Source organism: Citrus sinensis, chromosome 2 (assembly GCF_022201045.2).
Source record: "Citrus sinensis cultivar Valencia sweet orange chromosome 2, DVS_A1.0, whole genome shotgun sequence".
NCBI classification, from domain to species: domain Eukaryota; kingdom Viridiplantae; phylum Streptophyta; class Magnoliopsida; order Sapindales; family Rutaceae; genus Citrus; species Citrus sinensis.
In genome coordinates, this window is record NC_068557.1 from 3852399 (window position 1) to 3867702 (window position 15304).

The following is a 15304-nucleotide window of genomic DNA, read 5'->3' on the forward strand; positions in this document are numbered from 1 at the left end:
TGAAGACTACCATTAAAACAATCCAAGTGAGGCTTACAATGTCCATGTGAAATGTGTTCCTATCTCTGTGAATATGAAGAAATTAACTATTCCATTATTGTTTCCTACTAAAGTAATAATAGTCAACGACGACCCAACAACACCCTTGACATCAACGAGTTTATATCATTAAAATGGTTAAAGGTTTGGCTGTCTCGGTTGGCTTGTCATATTTAGGCTTTTGGGTGTTGGTGACAAGCAACTAGCTTGATGAAAAGCAGCGCAAACTCGGCATTTGAACCAAATTGAAGCTACATGAAATAATTCGCAGTTTATAATCGTAGAGATAACGTTTGATTATTAGTTAAGTGTGTGTGTATATATATATATATATACATATATATTCAATTAAAAAGGTTTGGATGAGAATGAAAAATCTCACCTACTAAATATCAACTTTTACTCTGACTGACTTCAATTCGAGTTATCGCAGGTACAAAACACATTCACAACCAACCAATATACTTTGGAGCAGTATATACTGGATTGGTGTGTGCACTATATTATACGTTCTTGGGAGAGAAAACTTCAAAGCAAGATGACATTGAAATAAACAGCAATAATTTGAATAAAAGAGTAAATTTTTTGGAGGCTTTTTCCAACTTCAGCTAACTTGTTCTGAAATCTTTTGTCATGTCTTTGCTTCTTGTCAACTTACTGGCAACTTCACTGAACGTCCCCTTTCTGTCTTTTCTAAGGCCGGCCATTGGTTAATTTCCTCTCATTCTTCATCATACTTTATATCCACCATGAGCCTTGAGACGGCTATTCTTCTTCACCAGCATAATTTCATATGATTATAGATGGTTGGTTTTCTTTTATCAGCTTTTTGTACTTCATTTTCTTCCTCAATTTTCTTCTGTATTTTCGGATGGAAGCACCTTTGGCCTCTCTTACAAAGCTGGGAAAATCATGACCGAACCAGTGGCGGATTCTCTCATCCGGTTCGGTACTGGATGGCGAGAACCGGGTAGAGAAGCTGTACGAAATGCCATAAATTCTTTAACTGCAACAAAGTGTTGGCTCCACTGGTAATGGAGTCCCCTTAAGTGACTTGACTGGGTTTACTCTCCAGTTCGAGTTGCAGGGAAGTCGCATTTGTTGGGAGAACCTGTGCCTGTCAGTTCGAGCGGATACTTCTAATCTGGGTTGTGGTACGAGCTTAAAGGTGCCTCCCACAGTTGGGGCTCTCCCCAGGATACCTTATGGTCAAAAACCAAAAAAAAAATAAATTCTTTAACTGCATCTCGATACAACAGTAAGCGTTCGGAAGTTCCTACCTTGGGAGATTGGTGGGATGTTGTAAGACAGTATAGAGACAGTTCAAATGCTCAAGTTTCTGATAAAGTAGATGTTGATGCTGAGCGTTTCTTCACAGGAGCTGAACTCAACATGACTTCAGACAAAGTAGCTCAGATTTCACAGGCAGTTTTTAACAAGACTGCTATAGAAAATTTTAGAGGGAACTTCAATTGTGCTTGAGTTTTTGAAGTGAACAAGAACTAGATTTATCATGTTTTGGTTTCTCATACTGTGAAGTTCATTGTTCAATATCTTTAAATAGCAGCTATTGCCTATTATGTTGGCTCTCCTAATGGTGATGAGAAGATTGATACCTTGATTGGAAATATGCTGGCGCAAATTGCAGAGGAGGTAACTGACAGAGATGGAAGAGGATGGATTAGTACTGATGGAAATGGATTGACAATTAGTAGTTCTTGTTTTCCTCCATTTTAAAAGCCAAGAATGGTCCTCCTCAATATGTTAATGAAGAGAGGAATATAAGTTTTAATGCAGTTGGTTTGAATGGGTATTGAGACATGCTGCCATATATTTGGGACCAGAAAACCAAGAACTGTGGCACCTGCAGAAACCTGCAGCAGCGACGCAGTTGTTCTCGAGCAGCACATAGGAGTTTTGAAGGGAGGAATTGTTGTGAATCATTCTGATGGTATGCAGCCATATGCTCCAAACCAAAAATTTCAGTGGAAAATCAACATTCCGGATGCGATGTTCATAAGCTTTAACTACCTTGCAGTTGCAGCGGGCAGCGATGACCACCTCCTAGTTTGCCACTCGCGGTGCTCTAGTATTAAATCAAATGATGGATATTGTCTCAAGGACTACAGGATGGACTCAAAAACTTCTGTTGAATTTACATGTGGCGATCATATTCCCTTTGAATCAAGAGGATGGGAGCTTACCTATACTGCAGGTAACCAAATGCTTTCTTTAATTCAATTAATTAGACAAAACTTAAGCTACTATAATTACAATGAAATTTGTAGGACTTTGCGATGGAAGAGAATATGTTTATGATTGTAATGGAGTAATCGGCTACAGTTCATCAATCAGATTTTCCTGCTGAGAAGGTCTTGGCTGCCAATGGATTCTCCATGGGAAATCTGGTACCGTTCCATCCTTAAATTTCAGTCACATTAACATCTCAAAAGGATCGGATTGTCTGGCTATATATGATAGCAAAAGGCAGCGGATAACCAACTTCTCTGGACTTTATTCCGGGTCTGACCTCCAGCCAATGAACCCGACTGGCGAGGTTACGATTGCGTTCACTACTCCGACGGATAAAGGAGAAGGTTGGTCTGCTAGCTTTTACATTGCTTCTCCTGTTAATCGAGGTGAAAAAAATTAAGGTTGTCATCACTATTGTTGTTTCAGCTGTTGTTGCTATAAGTGTTTCAATTGCTTTGGTTACATTAGCTATACTTAAAAGAAGAAGAATGCTTAAAAGCTTTGGGGACTCAGTTGAGGGCCTAACGCTGATTAAAGGAGATAGAGCAGTTACAAGAAATGTTACTGTGGTAGCAATTAAAGCTAGGAGATATATGGCTTCTCAAACAAAATTAGAAGAAGAAATCTTGCTCAAATCCTCTGCTCACCCAAACATTGTTACCTTACTGGGATATCCTCAAGACAGATTCCAAAGAAGATACTTGGTTTGAGACGGAACCTGAGAGAGAAAGGAGGTACGCTGGACTGGGAAAAGAGGTTGGCAATAGCATTACAAATAATATCTGCAAATCAAATGCTGCGCGTGTACTCTAAACCACCCATATATCATGGCAACATAACATCCGATTGCATTCTTCTAGATGAATTGTGCAATGCCAAGTTAGCAGGTTTTGGAGCTGCAAATTATTGCAGCAGCGGCAGTAACAGGCCAAATTGTGAGAGAACATCAGAAATGGCTGAGGATGTATGGAGTTTCGGCATACAATTATTTGAGAACTTATGAGGGGAACCTCTAGAAAACAGGCAACTACAAAAGCTTTTCAAGTCAGGACCAGATAAATGACTTCGTTGGTGGCCAGGAGTGCCTTAATCAGCGGCTGGATATATTCCAAATGAAAAATTCAAGATCATGAGCTTGGCAAAGCTTGGTGAAATTGCAAAATGGTGCATCAGTTGCTGCAGCAATATTTAAGGGAATGAAAATCATCCCAAGATAGTTGATGTTTTGTCATGTTTGAAGCAGGTGAAACAATTGTTTTCTTCTGTTTGAGTACGAAATGAAGAAGCAAAACAGTAGTAAGTAATAATACATCAAGAGATGAATGAAAATAATTACACAGCTTTATTTTGTTCACATTACTTCCTGTAACTGTTGTATTACATATATATACATCATTGCATGCTGTTAAATAATAGTCTTCAGAAATTTTCCTTGGTAAATTTGGTAGATCTACCGAGCATTGCTCAAGGGCGAATCGTAGCAAAGAATAACATGAGACTTACAAAGTTTGTATCTAAATTTCATATATAAAGTGAAGTATTGAATAATGCTATAAAGGATTAGTTCCTCAGTTCTATAATCTGAAATATTGTTGTAAAGATCCAGTGATGATATTAAACTTCAAAGGCTCAGCTCACCTCATCCTAGTATCCATTAGTTTGTAACTTAATAAGTGAAAACCGTATACGTTCAAATTTCAAGTACTCAATCTCCCCATAATATTGAGAAGAATGGAGCAAAATTTACCAATGAATCCCTGAGATTTCACCAGTAGATCACTGGGTTACTGTAAGAGGATTCCAAGTTTATTCTTGTTTTAGGCTAGTCCCCATTCTTTAATATGTTGAAAACTGGAAGATGCTCATACAGATATTCTTGAAAACTTAATGATAAATAAATATCTGGGTTTAAATAGAAAAATGAATTAATGCAGTTTTAAACAATAAAATTATCCCATACATATATATCTGGGTTAAATGAAGATATATTTAAATTTTTTGTCAGAATTGATGAAATTTCTTACTAGTTCTAACCATTCTATTTCAAAATGCTCATTCAGAACATCTTAAGTTACATTTCACATCAAGTTGACAAGCGGAATACAACCCCTAGTTATAATCACCACAGTTAAACATCACAACATAGAATTTCACCAAATAAGAAGGTTAATTTCTATGAAATTGTATAAAGCATCCAGAAAGCCAAGATGACCACAAAAGACCAATATTCATGATATTCTACTCATACAAACAAGACTTCTGAGTCAAAGGCAAATAATTCTAAGCTGGGGAGAAAAAATTTTTTTTACTTGATACACCAAGCTGCTCAATATGACTTTCCACAGTGTATTAAGCTCCCAGCACCCAAGAAAAGACCAAAAATAGCAGCACTGCCAAGTGTGGTTTGTCCGATATATCTAATCTTCAGAAGTCCCGGTACCTGCATTTCCCCAGACGCAAAAATTAAATAATTAACTAATGAACTACCCTGTCAATAAAAATAGTGAAAATTCTAATTAAAAAATTCTTGTCAGATATCATCGGGTATTTCAACTGGTTTGGAGGTCAAAGGATCACCTTCAGTTTTCTATGCAAATAAACTAGGATGTTTACCAAAGATAAGAGAACATAGATTTCACACAGACAGTCATTCCCAAAGATGTTGCACATTGACAGTCATTCCTAATAATTGCAATTTTGATTATTTTTCTACCTACATTCATAGATGTCGATTCCGGTAAGATCTTCATTTTCCATGCACCATCAAACTAGCAAGACGCCCAAGATGAACTAGAGCTGACTTAAATATTAAGAAATTCGCATCTAGGTTCACCAAGCACAATTCAGCTAGTGATGCCATCCATTGGCAAATCCATCATCAAGCTGGAGGCTTTTCAGTGTACTTTTACTTTTAATGTCCTCAAGAAATATCCACTCACATTTGATAAAAAACAAACTCAACTGCAGCATCAGCTTGTGGAGACAAATTAGTAGAAAACTGACTCTCTTAAAAAGTACTACCATGGTTCTACATTGCCATATCATGCTTCACCTATTGATCATTACACTGAAAACTACTTTTCCTGGTTCTTGTCGTGTTTGCAATCAGTGTCCATAAACTAGTCACCCTAAATTTGAAGCCTTATTCAGAATCATTAACATCCACGGGAAAAAAATGTATATAAAGATAAAAGATGCAATCATTTCATTAAAAAAACAACAACAATGAAGAAGGAATCCAAAATTAAAAGATAAAAGATGTAATCATTTCAATAAATAACAACAATAATGAAGAAGGAATCCAAAATTAGATGTGCATTGAAAGTTGCAAGTTGGAAGGGTATACTTGGGATTGGGGTCTAGTGGAATGGAATCATTGGCTATCAAAAATAAGTAGGCGAGTACAGTAAAACATCTCTACAGTCATAATGTTGAGACCAAATAAATTTAATTATTATGATGAGGTTATAACTTTATAAAGGTGTAGTTACAAAAATTATTGTTTAGACTTCATTATTGATATAGAGGTAAAATATGCACTACATTAATAATTAATTAATACAGCATGTCAAATCCAATGTATAATAATTGATAAAAGATAAACATAGTTTCAAAAACTAGTACATGTATCATGTGTTGTTGGGAATATGAACAGCCATCTTAAAAGTCTAAATGTTTGCATTCTCTTTTAATGTTTTCCTTTCAATGTAAATTCTATAAATTGTATAAAAATATATGCTATACTATAAAGTAATAACTGTAAAGAATAAATCATTGGCCCAAACAACTTCAGAAAAATCTTTTATTTCATCCTCAAGCTTTAATATAATATAGCATATATTTTTTGTAATATATTGATAATTATTACAATGTGGAGAAATTCTTTAAGATGGGATCTAAAAAAATTATAACTTATTATAATGTAGAGTTTAATATAATTTATAACTGACTGAAAATGGGACCAAAGTTTTTTATAATTACATAAAGGTTATTCCTATATAGAGTATCACTATCGAAAAGTTTTACTGTGATTGATAAATATTAGTCACCAAGTATATGCGTACTAAATACTTTAATTGTTATGCTTTCGAAGTCAAGCAGAAGCACAAGCAGTCCTTAACATACCCGAAGTTCAGAATCGCAACAGATACATACCTTATACCTAATTGCCTCGTATGTTCCGTACACAGCACCTAGATAAAAGAACAAAAAATCAAGTATAGAAATAATGAATATGCACAATTTTATGAATAGAGAAAATCAGTATCAATCCCACAACTTCCCAACTAATTTCTTCAAATTTCATTGGGTGCACAAAATTATCGAAACTTCAGACAACAACATTATGCAAGTCTCACTATGAAGAAAGTTATAAGATAACATACGTTAACATGGAATCACATGTTTTAACAATTCTTTTTTAACCAACACTGAATAGCATAAAAGTTTCACAATTTCATTGGGGGTGCATATTAATTAAAACCCTAAACCCATGTAACAGCAGACTGAAAAGAGCCCAATTTAAAATAAAAATTTTAACTTTTAGTGCTTAGACTAACTAAAACAGTTAATCGATTAACACCAAGAATAGGGAAAATTATTAAATCCTAAATAAATAGCAGTACAGGAGAAGCAAAGCAAATTTGGTTTTACGAAGTTGGAAAAAGAAAAAATTTACCAACAGCACCACCAACGGCGCCGCCGACAGCAACGCCGGTGGTTACACGAGCCAGACAACTGGTTTCTCTCGCCATAAAACTGACTCTTGTCCCTTTGTTTACTTGGAAGAGCAAATGCTTGGGTTTTCCCCTTTGCGCCGGTTAAATCAAAATCGCTCCCGGCCTGCTGTGTTCTGTCTATTGATTCGATTGATGTATTGAATGGGCCTTCGGGTCAGATTGATCTTTAACCCAAATCAAAATGGGCTTTATTCAACGACTCTGGTTTAAATGTTATTTTTTGACTTTGAATGTCTACCGTTAAAAGTAACGGGGATTTTACATATTTTAAGTTCGGTTAGAAAGAATAATTTTTAATGAATGACTTGGTTGAATTCTCATTCAAGCAAAACGTGAAAATCTGCAGTTCCGTTGCCGGGTATCGAACCCGGATCTCGTGGGTGAAAGCCAGGTATCCTAACCGTTGGACTACAACGGAGTGTTGAAATTTCTAATTTTATTGCAATATATATACTCGATAATGGCATTAAAGAATGAAAAACCAAAGACTGGGGATAAGCTTTTGTAAGTCTAAAAAATAGTTATAAATAAAACTGTTTTGTTCGTTACTAAGGGCATTACTAATTCAAATTAATATTTAATATTTTATTTTTTATTTTCTTGTTTTTTAACTAATAATGTTAATATCGGAATTACAAGGTATATTTAAACTAATAACAAACTAATTATAATACTTGAATCCTCTCTTTCACATCTTGGCCTTGATAGAACTTGTTTTAGAATGAAAAGATTGTTGATGCTTAAATCTGCTCGCCTTTGACCGATCAGATTCCTCAAATCTGCACGCCTTTGACTGATAAGATTCTTTCACCAACGCTTGTGTTATCTATTGTTGCTCAAACCACTGGGATTGGAATCGTCTTCCTTTCTCTCAATAGACCTGCGCTCACTAAAAACAGATCAGAGACGCCGGTGGTTTTGCCGGCGTAAATCCTCCGATGCTTAAGTTAGCTCAAGGCGTTTACGGGAAAACAGTGCAATTTAGATCTAAAAATGGTTTCTAAATTGTTCGGAGTTTGTAAGAAAATGGTCTGATTGCAATTTGACAGCGTTTTCACTCTCTCAATTTTTTATGTCCTTTTCTTCATCGGTTTCTTCTTCTTTTATAGCCGCTGTCCCACGTTTTCACTCACCCTTCATCCCCCCCTTTCTCGGGTAGTGGTAGCCCCTCATGGGATTTTTACTGCTACATTGTGGGCAAACGTGAGATCTCGCATCTCCCGCAACGGTTCTGAGAAAAGTGCAACTACCGTGATTCTGTGGGATCGTGTTCCCGCTTTTTTGGGGAATTGGTGTCGGCTCAGTATATGATTCTGGTCGGTACATTACCCTGGCCGGTAATCGTCTCTGGTTGTCTCGTGTTTATCCCGCGTTCTGCTCATACCATTTGGCTGAGGTGATCCATGCCGAGGTAGAAATAGTAGCATGGCCGACCTGTGGCTTTTATGTACTCAACAAAGATGTTGGACCCAACATCTTTATTGAGATGAGATTGAAAAGATATTGGACCGCCTTGGTAGAGCTTGTTTTTTTATTGAGATTTACATAGAAAGATGTTGGACCCAATACATTCAATCAAGAGTTTCTGTTTGATGTGTTTCAAAATTGTTTTTTTTTTATGATTTTACGTTTGATGTACAGCATTGAGAATTTTTATACTGTATCACAAGGCAAGTTTTGTAGGGGAACTGATTAGTTAATTTCCTGTCTTATGAGGAGATCGGTAGTAAATCTGATTAATTTTTAAAATATATCTTTACTCTCTTTACAAAATTTGTAAATTTAGACGATGATTCCTGAGTTATGTTGCTTGTCACCTTCTCTCCTTACTTATAATGTGGAAGCCGAGTATTCTTATCGTTTTAGGAGTTATATTAAAAACGAAAAAAAAATTGAAAAAGAACAATAAATACAATGCTAAAGCGTGATGTTAAAAATTAAAAATTGAATACAACCACAATTAGCGTACTATTTTGGGAGTTATGTTAAAAATAAAAAAACTGGAAACAAACTACAAATACAAATACAATACAGTACTTTTCATGTCAACTATTTTCCACAAAGATTGCTTCTCTGATTTGTAAACCACATGAAGCTATGAGTCTGCATTGTTAACTAACTCTTAAGATAGCAGCAATTCATCTTTTTCTATGTGACTTAAAAGAATAAGGCTGGATCCTCTCCCCATTCTCAATCTAGCTACAGTCACGGTTCTTCCTCAACCCAAGCTCCTTCATCATTAATCTTTATCTTTCTTACTTTATCCCATTTCTTGTCAGGTGCATATATATTTAGTAAAATTTAATAAAAAAAATATAAGTTGATGAATCATCAGGATCTTCTCAATGAGTAATTTTGCAATTTCTTCCGCAATTCTATATCTCTGTGCAGGTGGCAAGCGTAAAATAGCGTGCTTAGCAACCCAGCATCCTTCCCTGAATTCTGGGGTGCCTTGTAAAGTCCCATAAGCTTCATCCAATCTTCCAATTCCTCCAAGAAGATCAATCAAGCATGAGTAGTGCTCATTTCTGGGCTTAATATTATACTCGGAAATCATTTGGTTAAAACAGTAACAACCTTCATCAACCCGTCCAGCACGACTACAAGCTGATGAAAGCAACACTATCAAGTTATGCATTCGATCGATGCATTTCACCGAAAAGCTTCAGAGCTACTAAAACTCGACCGTGGGACACATAAGCAGTGATCATTGAAGTCCATGATCCAAGATCCCGCTCAGGTGATTCATTAAAATCCTTAAATGCTTCATCCACTGCGTCACATTTTGCATATACATCGAGGAGAGCCCCAGTGACTAACTCGTTGGCTTCTAGCTCACTCGTAAAGAGATTAGATGATTTTCAATCTCTTTGCCCTTTTCTAGGGCTGCGCCTGAGCATTAATGCAATAATATACATTCCAATGGTTGTGTAATTATAAATGATAAATTTCTATGCTGTGATCACAGGACATTAATAACAGAGAACTAAATGAATAAGCAGGCATAGACGAAAAGGATTAATTTTAAAGTATATCTTGTACTCTCTTTAGAAAATTTGACAAATTTAGCCCATAACTCCTTGGTTGTGTTGGTTAATTGCCACTTTTCTCTTCTTACCTAAAATGTAGAGGATCGAGTCTCCTGATCGTTGTGGGACTGCTATTAAAAAAAAAAAAAATTGAATACAACTACAAAGGATAAAAGGTCATTTAGTCCATGTATTTTAAAATTAGTATTCATTTAGTTCCTATATTTTTTAAAATATTTCGAAACATACCTATTGTTAAAGTATTGATACCCTACCGTAACTTTTTATTTCTTTTGGCTTACTTTTACAATATTACCCTTTTATAATAATTTTTTTTATTTGGACATTAATAAAAAAATAATTAAATTATCAATTTAACCCTAAAAAATTATATTAATTTTTAACTGTCAAAAATTTAATTGTCAAACATTGTATGCAAACTACCAAGTATGCAAATGGTGCTTGCAAAAAAATTAATATATATTTTTTTATTTTTTAGGGTTAAATTGGTAATTTAATTATTATTTTTTATTAATGTCCAAACAAAAAATTATTATAAAAAGGTAATATTGTAAAAGTAACCCAAAAGAAATAAAAAGTAACGGTAGTATCAATACTTTAACGACATGAATGTTTCGAGGTATTTTTAAAAATATAAGAAATAAATAGACATTAATTTTAAAATACAAGGACTAAATGAGTTTTTATCCCAACTACAAATACAATAGTAATGCTCTAATAATTAACCTATAGAAAAACCACTGACAATGACTAAACTAACTACCAATACTTGGTGTTAAAATTAATCCTGTAACGTGTAGAACTTCTGCTATAGTTAGGATTCCCATGGTACATAGGATTTTACTCAAATAGAAACTGCCCAATAGTATATATACTCCTATACATTTAACACATCCAGAAACCAGCTCTTTCGATCGTTTCTTTTAGTTCATGTGATTTCCCCTTTGTTACATAGTTTCAATCAATTTTTTTTTGGCTTCAATGGATACATATAAACAGAAGATTGATCCAAAAAAACCAAGACTTAAGTGTAGGTATTTTCTCGAGATAATGGCACTGCTTTGCATAGTGTTGATATACTTTTTTACACCCACAGATCATCTACCAGAAGTTGAGGTAATATCGGTTTCTGTCGATCATTTTAATGTTTCAGCATCAGCAACATCATCGTCACGAATAACTGCGAATTGGAATATTACTTTGTCTATACGAAATCATGACAGAGACCATAAATTCACTTATGAGCAGTTTGATGTAGATATATTGCACGGACAAGAGTTTCTGTCAAGCGCAGGAATTGAACCGTTTTATCAGGATGAACAACAGCAGGACTTGGTCTATGCAAACATCAGTGCCTCGTCAATATATGTTGCCAATCAAGCTGCTCAGGCAATCGAATATGAGTTGAGTACAATCGGAGCTGTAAATTTTGTTGTGACCATCAGGGCTAAATCATATATATCTGAATATGTCCCCGAGCCCAAGAACTCCAGATGCAGGGTGGATTATGAAATCCGGGCATTGTGTGACAATTTGGAGGTCATATTTTTATCAGACAGCTCTGTTGGAGTAATGTCGAAGCATCTCTCTCCCTTACCTTGCAAAGTGACTAAGGCTTCCCTTCCAAAGTACTAAGGGATTAAGGCTTACCTTCCAAAGTAGTAAGGGCAATCAATAGTAATCGGAGTTGTGATTTTTTATAAGCTAAATTGTGTCTGGAATTTGTTTTTTATTTATTTTTTCCTGATCTTGTGGACAAATTATTAGCATAATTCATATATTTTAAAATTCAATGGATTAGTTTTGACAACACTGAGCAATTATTATCTGATACCAAATATCTCAATAAAGAATCTGGCATGAAATATGCCGTATGATTAGCCAGTTAAAATTACAAACAGAATAACTATGACAGTTTTTTTTTTTAAATGCTTAACATATGACTTGGTAATCACTATTATTCTGTAGTAACTGTCGCTTCAGAGTTGTTGGAACCTCCCGGCTTTCAGAGGAAATACTTGCCTCATAATTGCTTTCCAAATGCTACCTTACTCAGGTCCAACATCCAGTGTGTCTATAAGATTCCAGATGTTCAAGTACTGTCTCTTCTGTACTTCTGCAAATAAGCCTTGCAGACCAAGAGGTGGATCAAACACTCCAACAGTAATTGAATGCCTTTCCTTGCCCTCGCGGATCATGAAGGTGAACCGTTTATCTATTGAAATCTTCTGGATGCAGACTTCATGTCAACTGTTTTCCACAAGGATATTGCTTTTCTGATTTGGAAACCAGATGATGCCATTAGACTGCAGATTTTCTTGCCAACTCTAAGATGGCAGCAATTCATCTTTCTCCATGTGACCAGCAAGAATCGCTAGACATTCATACACCATATCTGCCTGCGGATAAAACTTATCTTCTGCGAAGAAAGGCTGGATCCTGTCTCCAATCTCAATCCAGCTACAACCAGGGTTCTTCCTCAACCCAAGCTCCTTCATCTTTAATCTTATCTTCCTTACTTCATCCCATTTCTTGACAGATGCATACATATTGGATAAAACAATGTAAGTTGATGAATCATCAGGATCCTTCTCAATGAGCAATTTCGCAATTTTTTCTCCCATTTCTATATCTCTATGCAGGCGGCAAGCCGAAAATAGCGTACTTAGCAATCCAGCATCCTCCCTGATTTCTGGGGTGCTTTGTAAAATCCCATAAGCTTCCTGTAATCTTCCAGCTCGTCCAAGAAGATCAATCAAGCATGAATAGTGCTCATTTCTGGGCTGAATATTGTACTCAGAAATCATTAGGTTAAAATAATAACCACCTTCATCAACCCATCCAGCATGACTACAAGCTGATAAAAGTGCAAGGAAAGTAATACTATCAGGTCTTGCATTAGATTGCTGCATTTTACCAAAAAGCTTCAGAGCTTCTAAAGCTCGACCATGAGACCCATAAGCAGTAATCATTGAAGTCCATGACACAAGATCCCGCTCAGTTAATTCATTAAAAACCTTCAATGCTTCATCCACTGCACCACATTTTGCATACATATCAAGGAGAGCCCCCATGACTATCTCATTGGTTTCTAGCTTACTCTCAATGATATGATTGTGAATCTCTTTGCCCTTTTCTAGGGCTGCCAATTGCGAACAGGCTGGTAAGACACTAGTAAAGGTTACAGCATCTGGTTTTGCACCAACTTCTTTCATGTCACTATAGATGGCAAGGGCTTTAAAATAATCTCCAACTGTCACATATCCTGAAATCATAACATTCCAGTAAACTACATCTGTCTTGGACATCTTCTCAAAGACATTTTCAGCTGAACTAACTCTTCCACATTTGAAATATAGATCAATGAGTGAGCTGTTTATAAAGACGTCGCCCTGTATTTTGTTTCTTATTATGTACCCATGCATGACCTTCCCATGTTTAAGTTGGCCTGATCTAGAACAAGACATTAGTACGCTACTTATAGTGGTCAAGGTGGGTTTAATTCCTTCTTCATTCATCCTCCAAAAAAGTTTAACGCACGATTTGCTATCACCTCTAGAACTGTATCCTGCAATCAACGCATTCCAAGCAACCACACTTTTTAAGACGGTTTGTTCGAAAACTTCTCTAGCCATCTCCAAACAACCACATTTTCCATACATGTCAACGAGAGCCGAGCTAATATAACTATCAGAAACAAACCCATCTTTGATAAACTCTTTATGGATCTCCTTCCCTCTATCCAAATCCATAAGCCTTGCACACGAAGAAATAACAGTCGTCAACGTCACTGAATTAGGCTGAAACCCTGAACCCCTCATTTTCTTAAACAATTCCAATGCTTTCTCAGCTTGTCCATCTTGATAATAACAAGAAATGACCGTATTCCAACTTGCCACATCTCTTTCAGACATCTCATCAAACATCTTAACCGCACACTCAAAACTATTGCATTTAGCATACATCCCTGCAGTAGAGCTAGCAATTACAACATCCAACAAAAACCCAGTCTTTATCAAATGGGTATGTATCATTTTGCCAATACCTACGCTGCCTAATCCCCCACAAGCCTTTAACACACTGGGGTAAGTGTAACTATCAGGTTTTAAATAAGGGTTTTGCAGTAACATATCAAAGAGCTCAAGAGCATTAATATACATGTAATTCTTGGTGTAAGAGGCCATAAGGCCATTCCATAAAGAGAGGTCTAATGGGTTGTCTATGGTCTTGAATACAAGCATCGCATAGTCATAGTTTTGGCAGGAGAAATAGAGATTGATGAGGCTTTTGCACAGGGCAATGTTGTTTTGTAGGCCAAGGGTGACAACTTTTTGGTGGATGATTTTGCCTTCTTTTAGTGACTTTGAACCAGTGCATGTTCTCAAAAGAGTTAATATCCTTGTTATGTTCATCAAGAACGGCGACTTAAACAACCTTTGACCTTGTCCTTACATGGGGAGTGGAGATTGAGGCTTCATGGTTTACGTATGTAACGCTTTTCGCAACTACTTGCCCTTTATAAGCAAAATACAACCTACCTTCAATAACAATTTGCATGGGTTGTCCCACCACCTCAAGCGGCTTAAATATTAGGCTCCTTTTCCGGGTTAAAGAATGCTTAAATATGCTACCTACGTTTAAGCTTGACCTGATTTAGGTGTTATTAGTTCAATTATTCGGACTGGAGCGACATCTAGTCTATGAACTAAGATTTGGTGTTCACATGAGCTTGAGCTTGTTTTTTGTATCGAATCAACAATTATGATTTGTCTAACATGAGTTCTAGGTAAGTTTTAATTAACTTTTAACCGTTAACTCAAAAATTCAACTATACATCGAATCGTTATCCCTAATCTATGTCGTAATTAGAATAATTAAAGTTTAAGAATGGCAATGGGACGAGAATCATGACTCCTTGTTATTTTTGTAGATGAGTTGAAATATCCTTTAAAATTTCTGATTGAGGCAGCAGATAAAATTAGGGTCTGATCTTCAATCCTGTTAATATATAGATTTATCTTTAAAATAAATAAAATATTAAGGAGAGAGTATCAATGGATTTTTACATTGAAGAAATTGTTTTTACATACTTTCCTAGCATTCAAACATACAACAAACATATTCTAAATCATTTTCTTTAACTGAATACTCCAATTCAAATTTTTGGAGAAATAAGAGTCGGAAATTAAACTATACTTCACCCACTCTTATCTTTCAAAAGAC

At 35.7% G+C, this 15304-nt stretch overlaps 3 protein-coding genes and 1 non-coding gene across 4 annotated transcripts; 1 reads left to right on the top strand and 3 right to left on the bottom strand.

The window, feature by feature from the left end:
- The first annotated feature begins 1070 nt into the window (after positions 1 to 1070).
- LOC107175946 (uncharacterized) lies at positions 1071 to 2837 on the top strand. Its single transcript, XM_015527871.3, has 2 exons — positions 1071 to 2254; positions 2328 to 2837. Exons 1-2 carry the CDS (start codon positions 1846 to 1848, stop codon positions 2405 to 2407), a joined length of 489 nt encoding a protein of 162 aa, XP_015383357.2. The 5' UTR covers positions 1071 to 1845; the 3' UTR covers positions 2408 to 2837.
- Positions 2838 to 4452: 1615 nt separating this feature from the next.
- LOC102612241 (hypothetical protein) lies at positions 4453 to 7141 on the bottom strand. Its single transcript, XM_006470676.4, has 3 exons — positions 6971 to 7141; positions 6448 to 6485; positions 4453 to 4732 (listed from the first exon to the last, which is right to left on the bottom strand). Exons 1-3 carry the CDS (start codon positions 7044 to 7046, stop codon positions 4619 to 4621), a joined length of 228 nt encoding a protein of 75 aa, XP_006470739.1. The 5' UTR covers positions 7047 to 7141; the 3' UTR covers positions 4453 to 4618.
- A 236-nt stretch (positions 7142 to 7377) lies between these two features.
- On the bottom strand, positions 7378 to 7449 carry TRNAE-UUC (transfer RNA glutamic acid (anticodon UUC)). The gene has a single exon. It is a non-coding gene; the product is annotated as a tRNA-Glu (tRNA).
- A 4482-nt stretch (positions 7450 to 11931) lies between these two features.
- On the bottom strand, positions 11932 to 14768 carry LOC102612538 (pentatricopeptide repeat-containing protein At5g27110). The gene has a single exon (XM_025094460.2). It carries the CDS (start codon positions 14491 to 14493, stop codon positions 12409 to 12411), a length of 2085 nt encoding a protein of 694 aa, XP_024950228.2. The 5' UTR covers positions 14494 to 14768; the 3' UTR covers positions 11932 to 12408.
- Between the last annotated feature and the right edge of the window lie 536 nt (positions 14769 to 15304).

Bases quoted from the DNA above. Each gene is read 5' to 3' on its own strand.
- LOC107175946 (XM_015527871.3), top strand. From the start codon at position 1,846: ATGGGTATTGAGACATGCTGCCATATATTTGGGACCAGAAAACCAAGA. The intron at 2,255-2,327 runs GTAACCAAATGC...TGAAATTTGTAG, and splicing joins GGAGCTTACCTATACTGCAG to GACTTTGCGATGGAAGAGAA.
- LOC102612241 (XM_006470676.4), bottom strand. From the start codon at position 7,046: ATGGCGAGAGAAACCAGTTGTCTGGCTCGTGTAACCACCGGCGTTGCT. The intron at 6,486-6,970 runs GTAAATTTTTTC...TCTTTTATCTAG, and splicing joins CGCCGTTGGTGGTGCTGTTG to GTGCTGTGTACGGAACATAC. The intron at 4,733-6,447 runs GTATGTATCTGT...GGGGAAATGCAG, and splicing joins ACGAGGCAATTAGGTATAAG to GTACCGGGACTTCTGAAGAT.
- LOC102612538 (XM_025094460.2), bottom strand. From the start codon at position 14,493: ATGAACATAACAAGGATATTAACTCTTTTGAGAACATGCACTGGTTCA.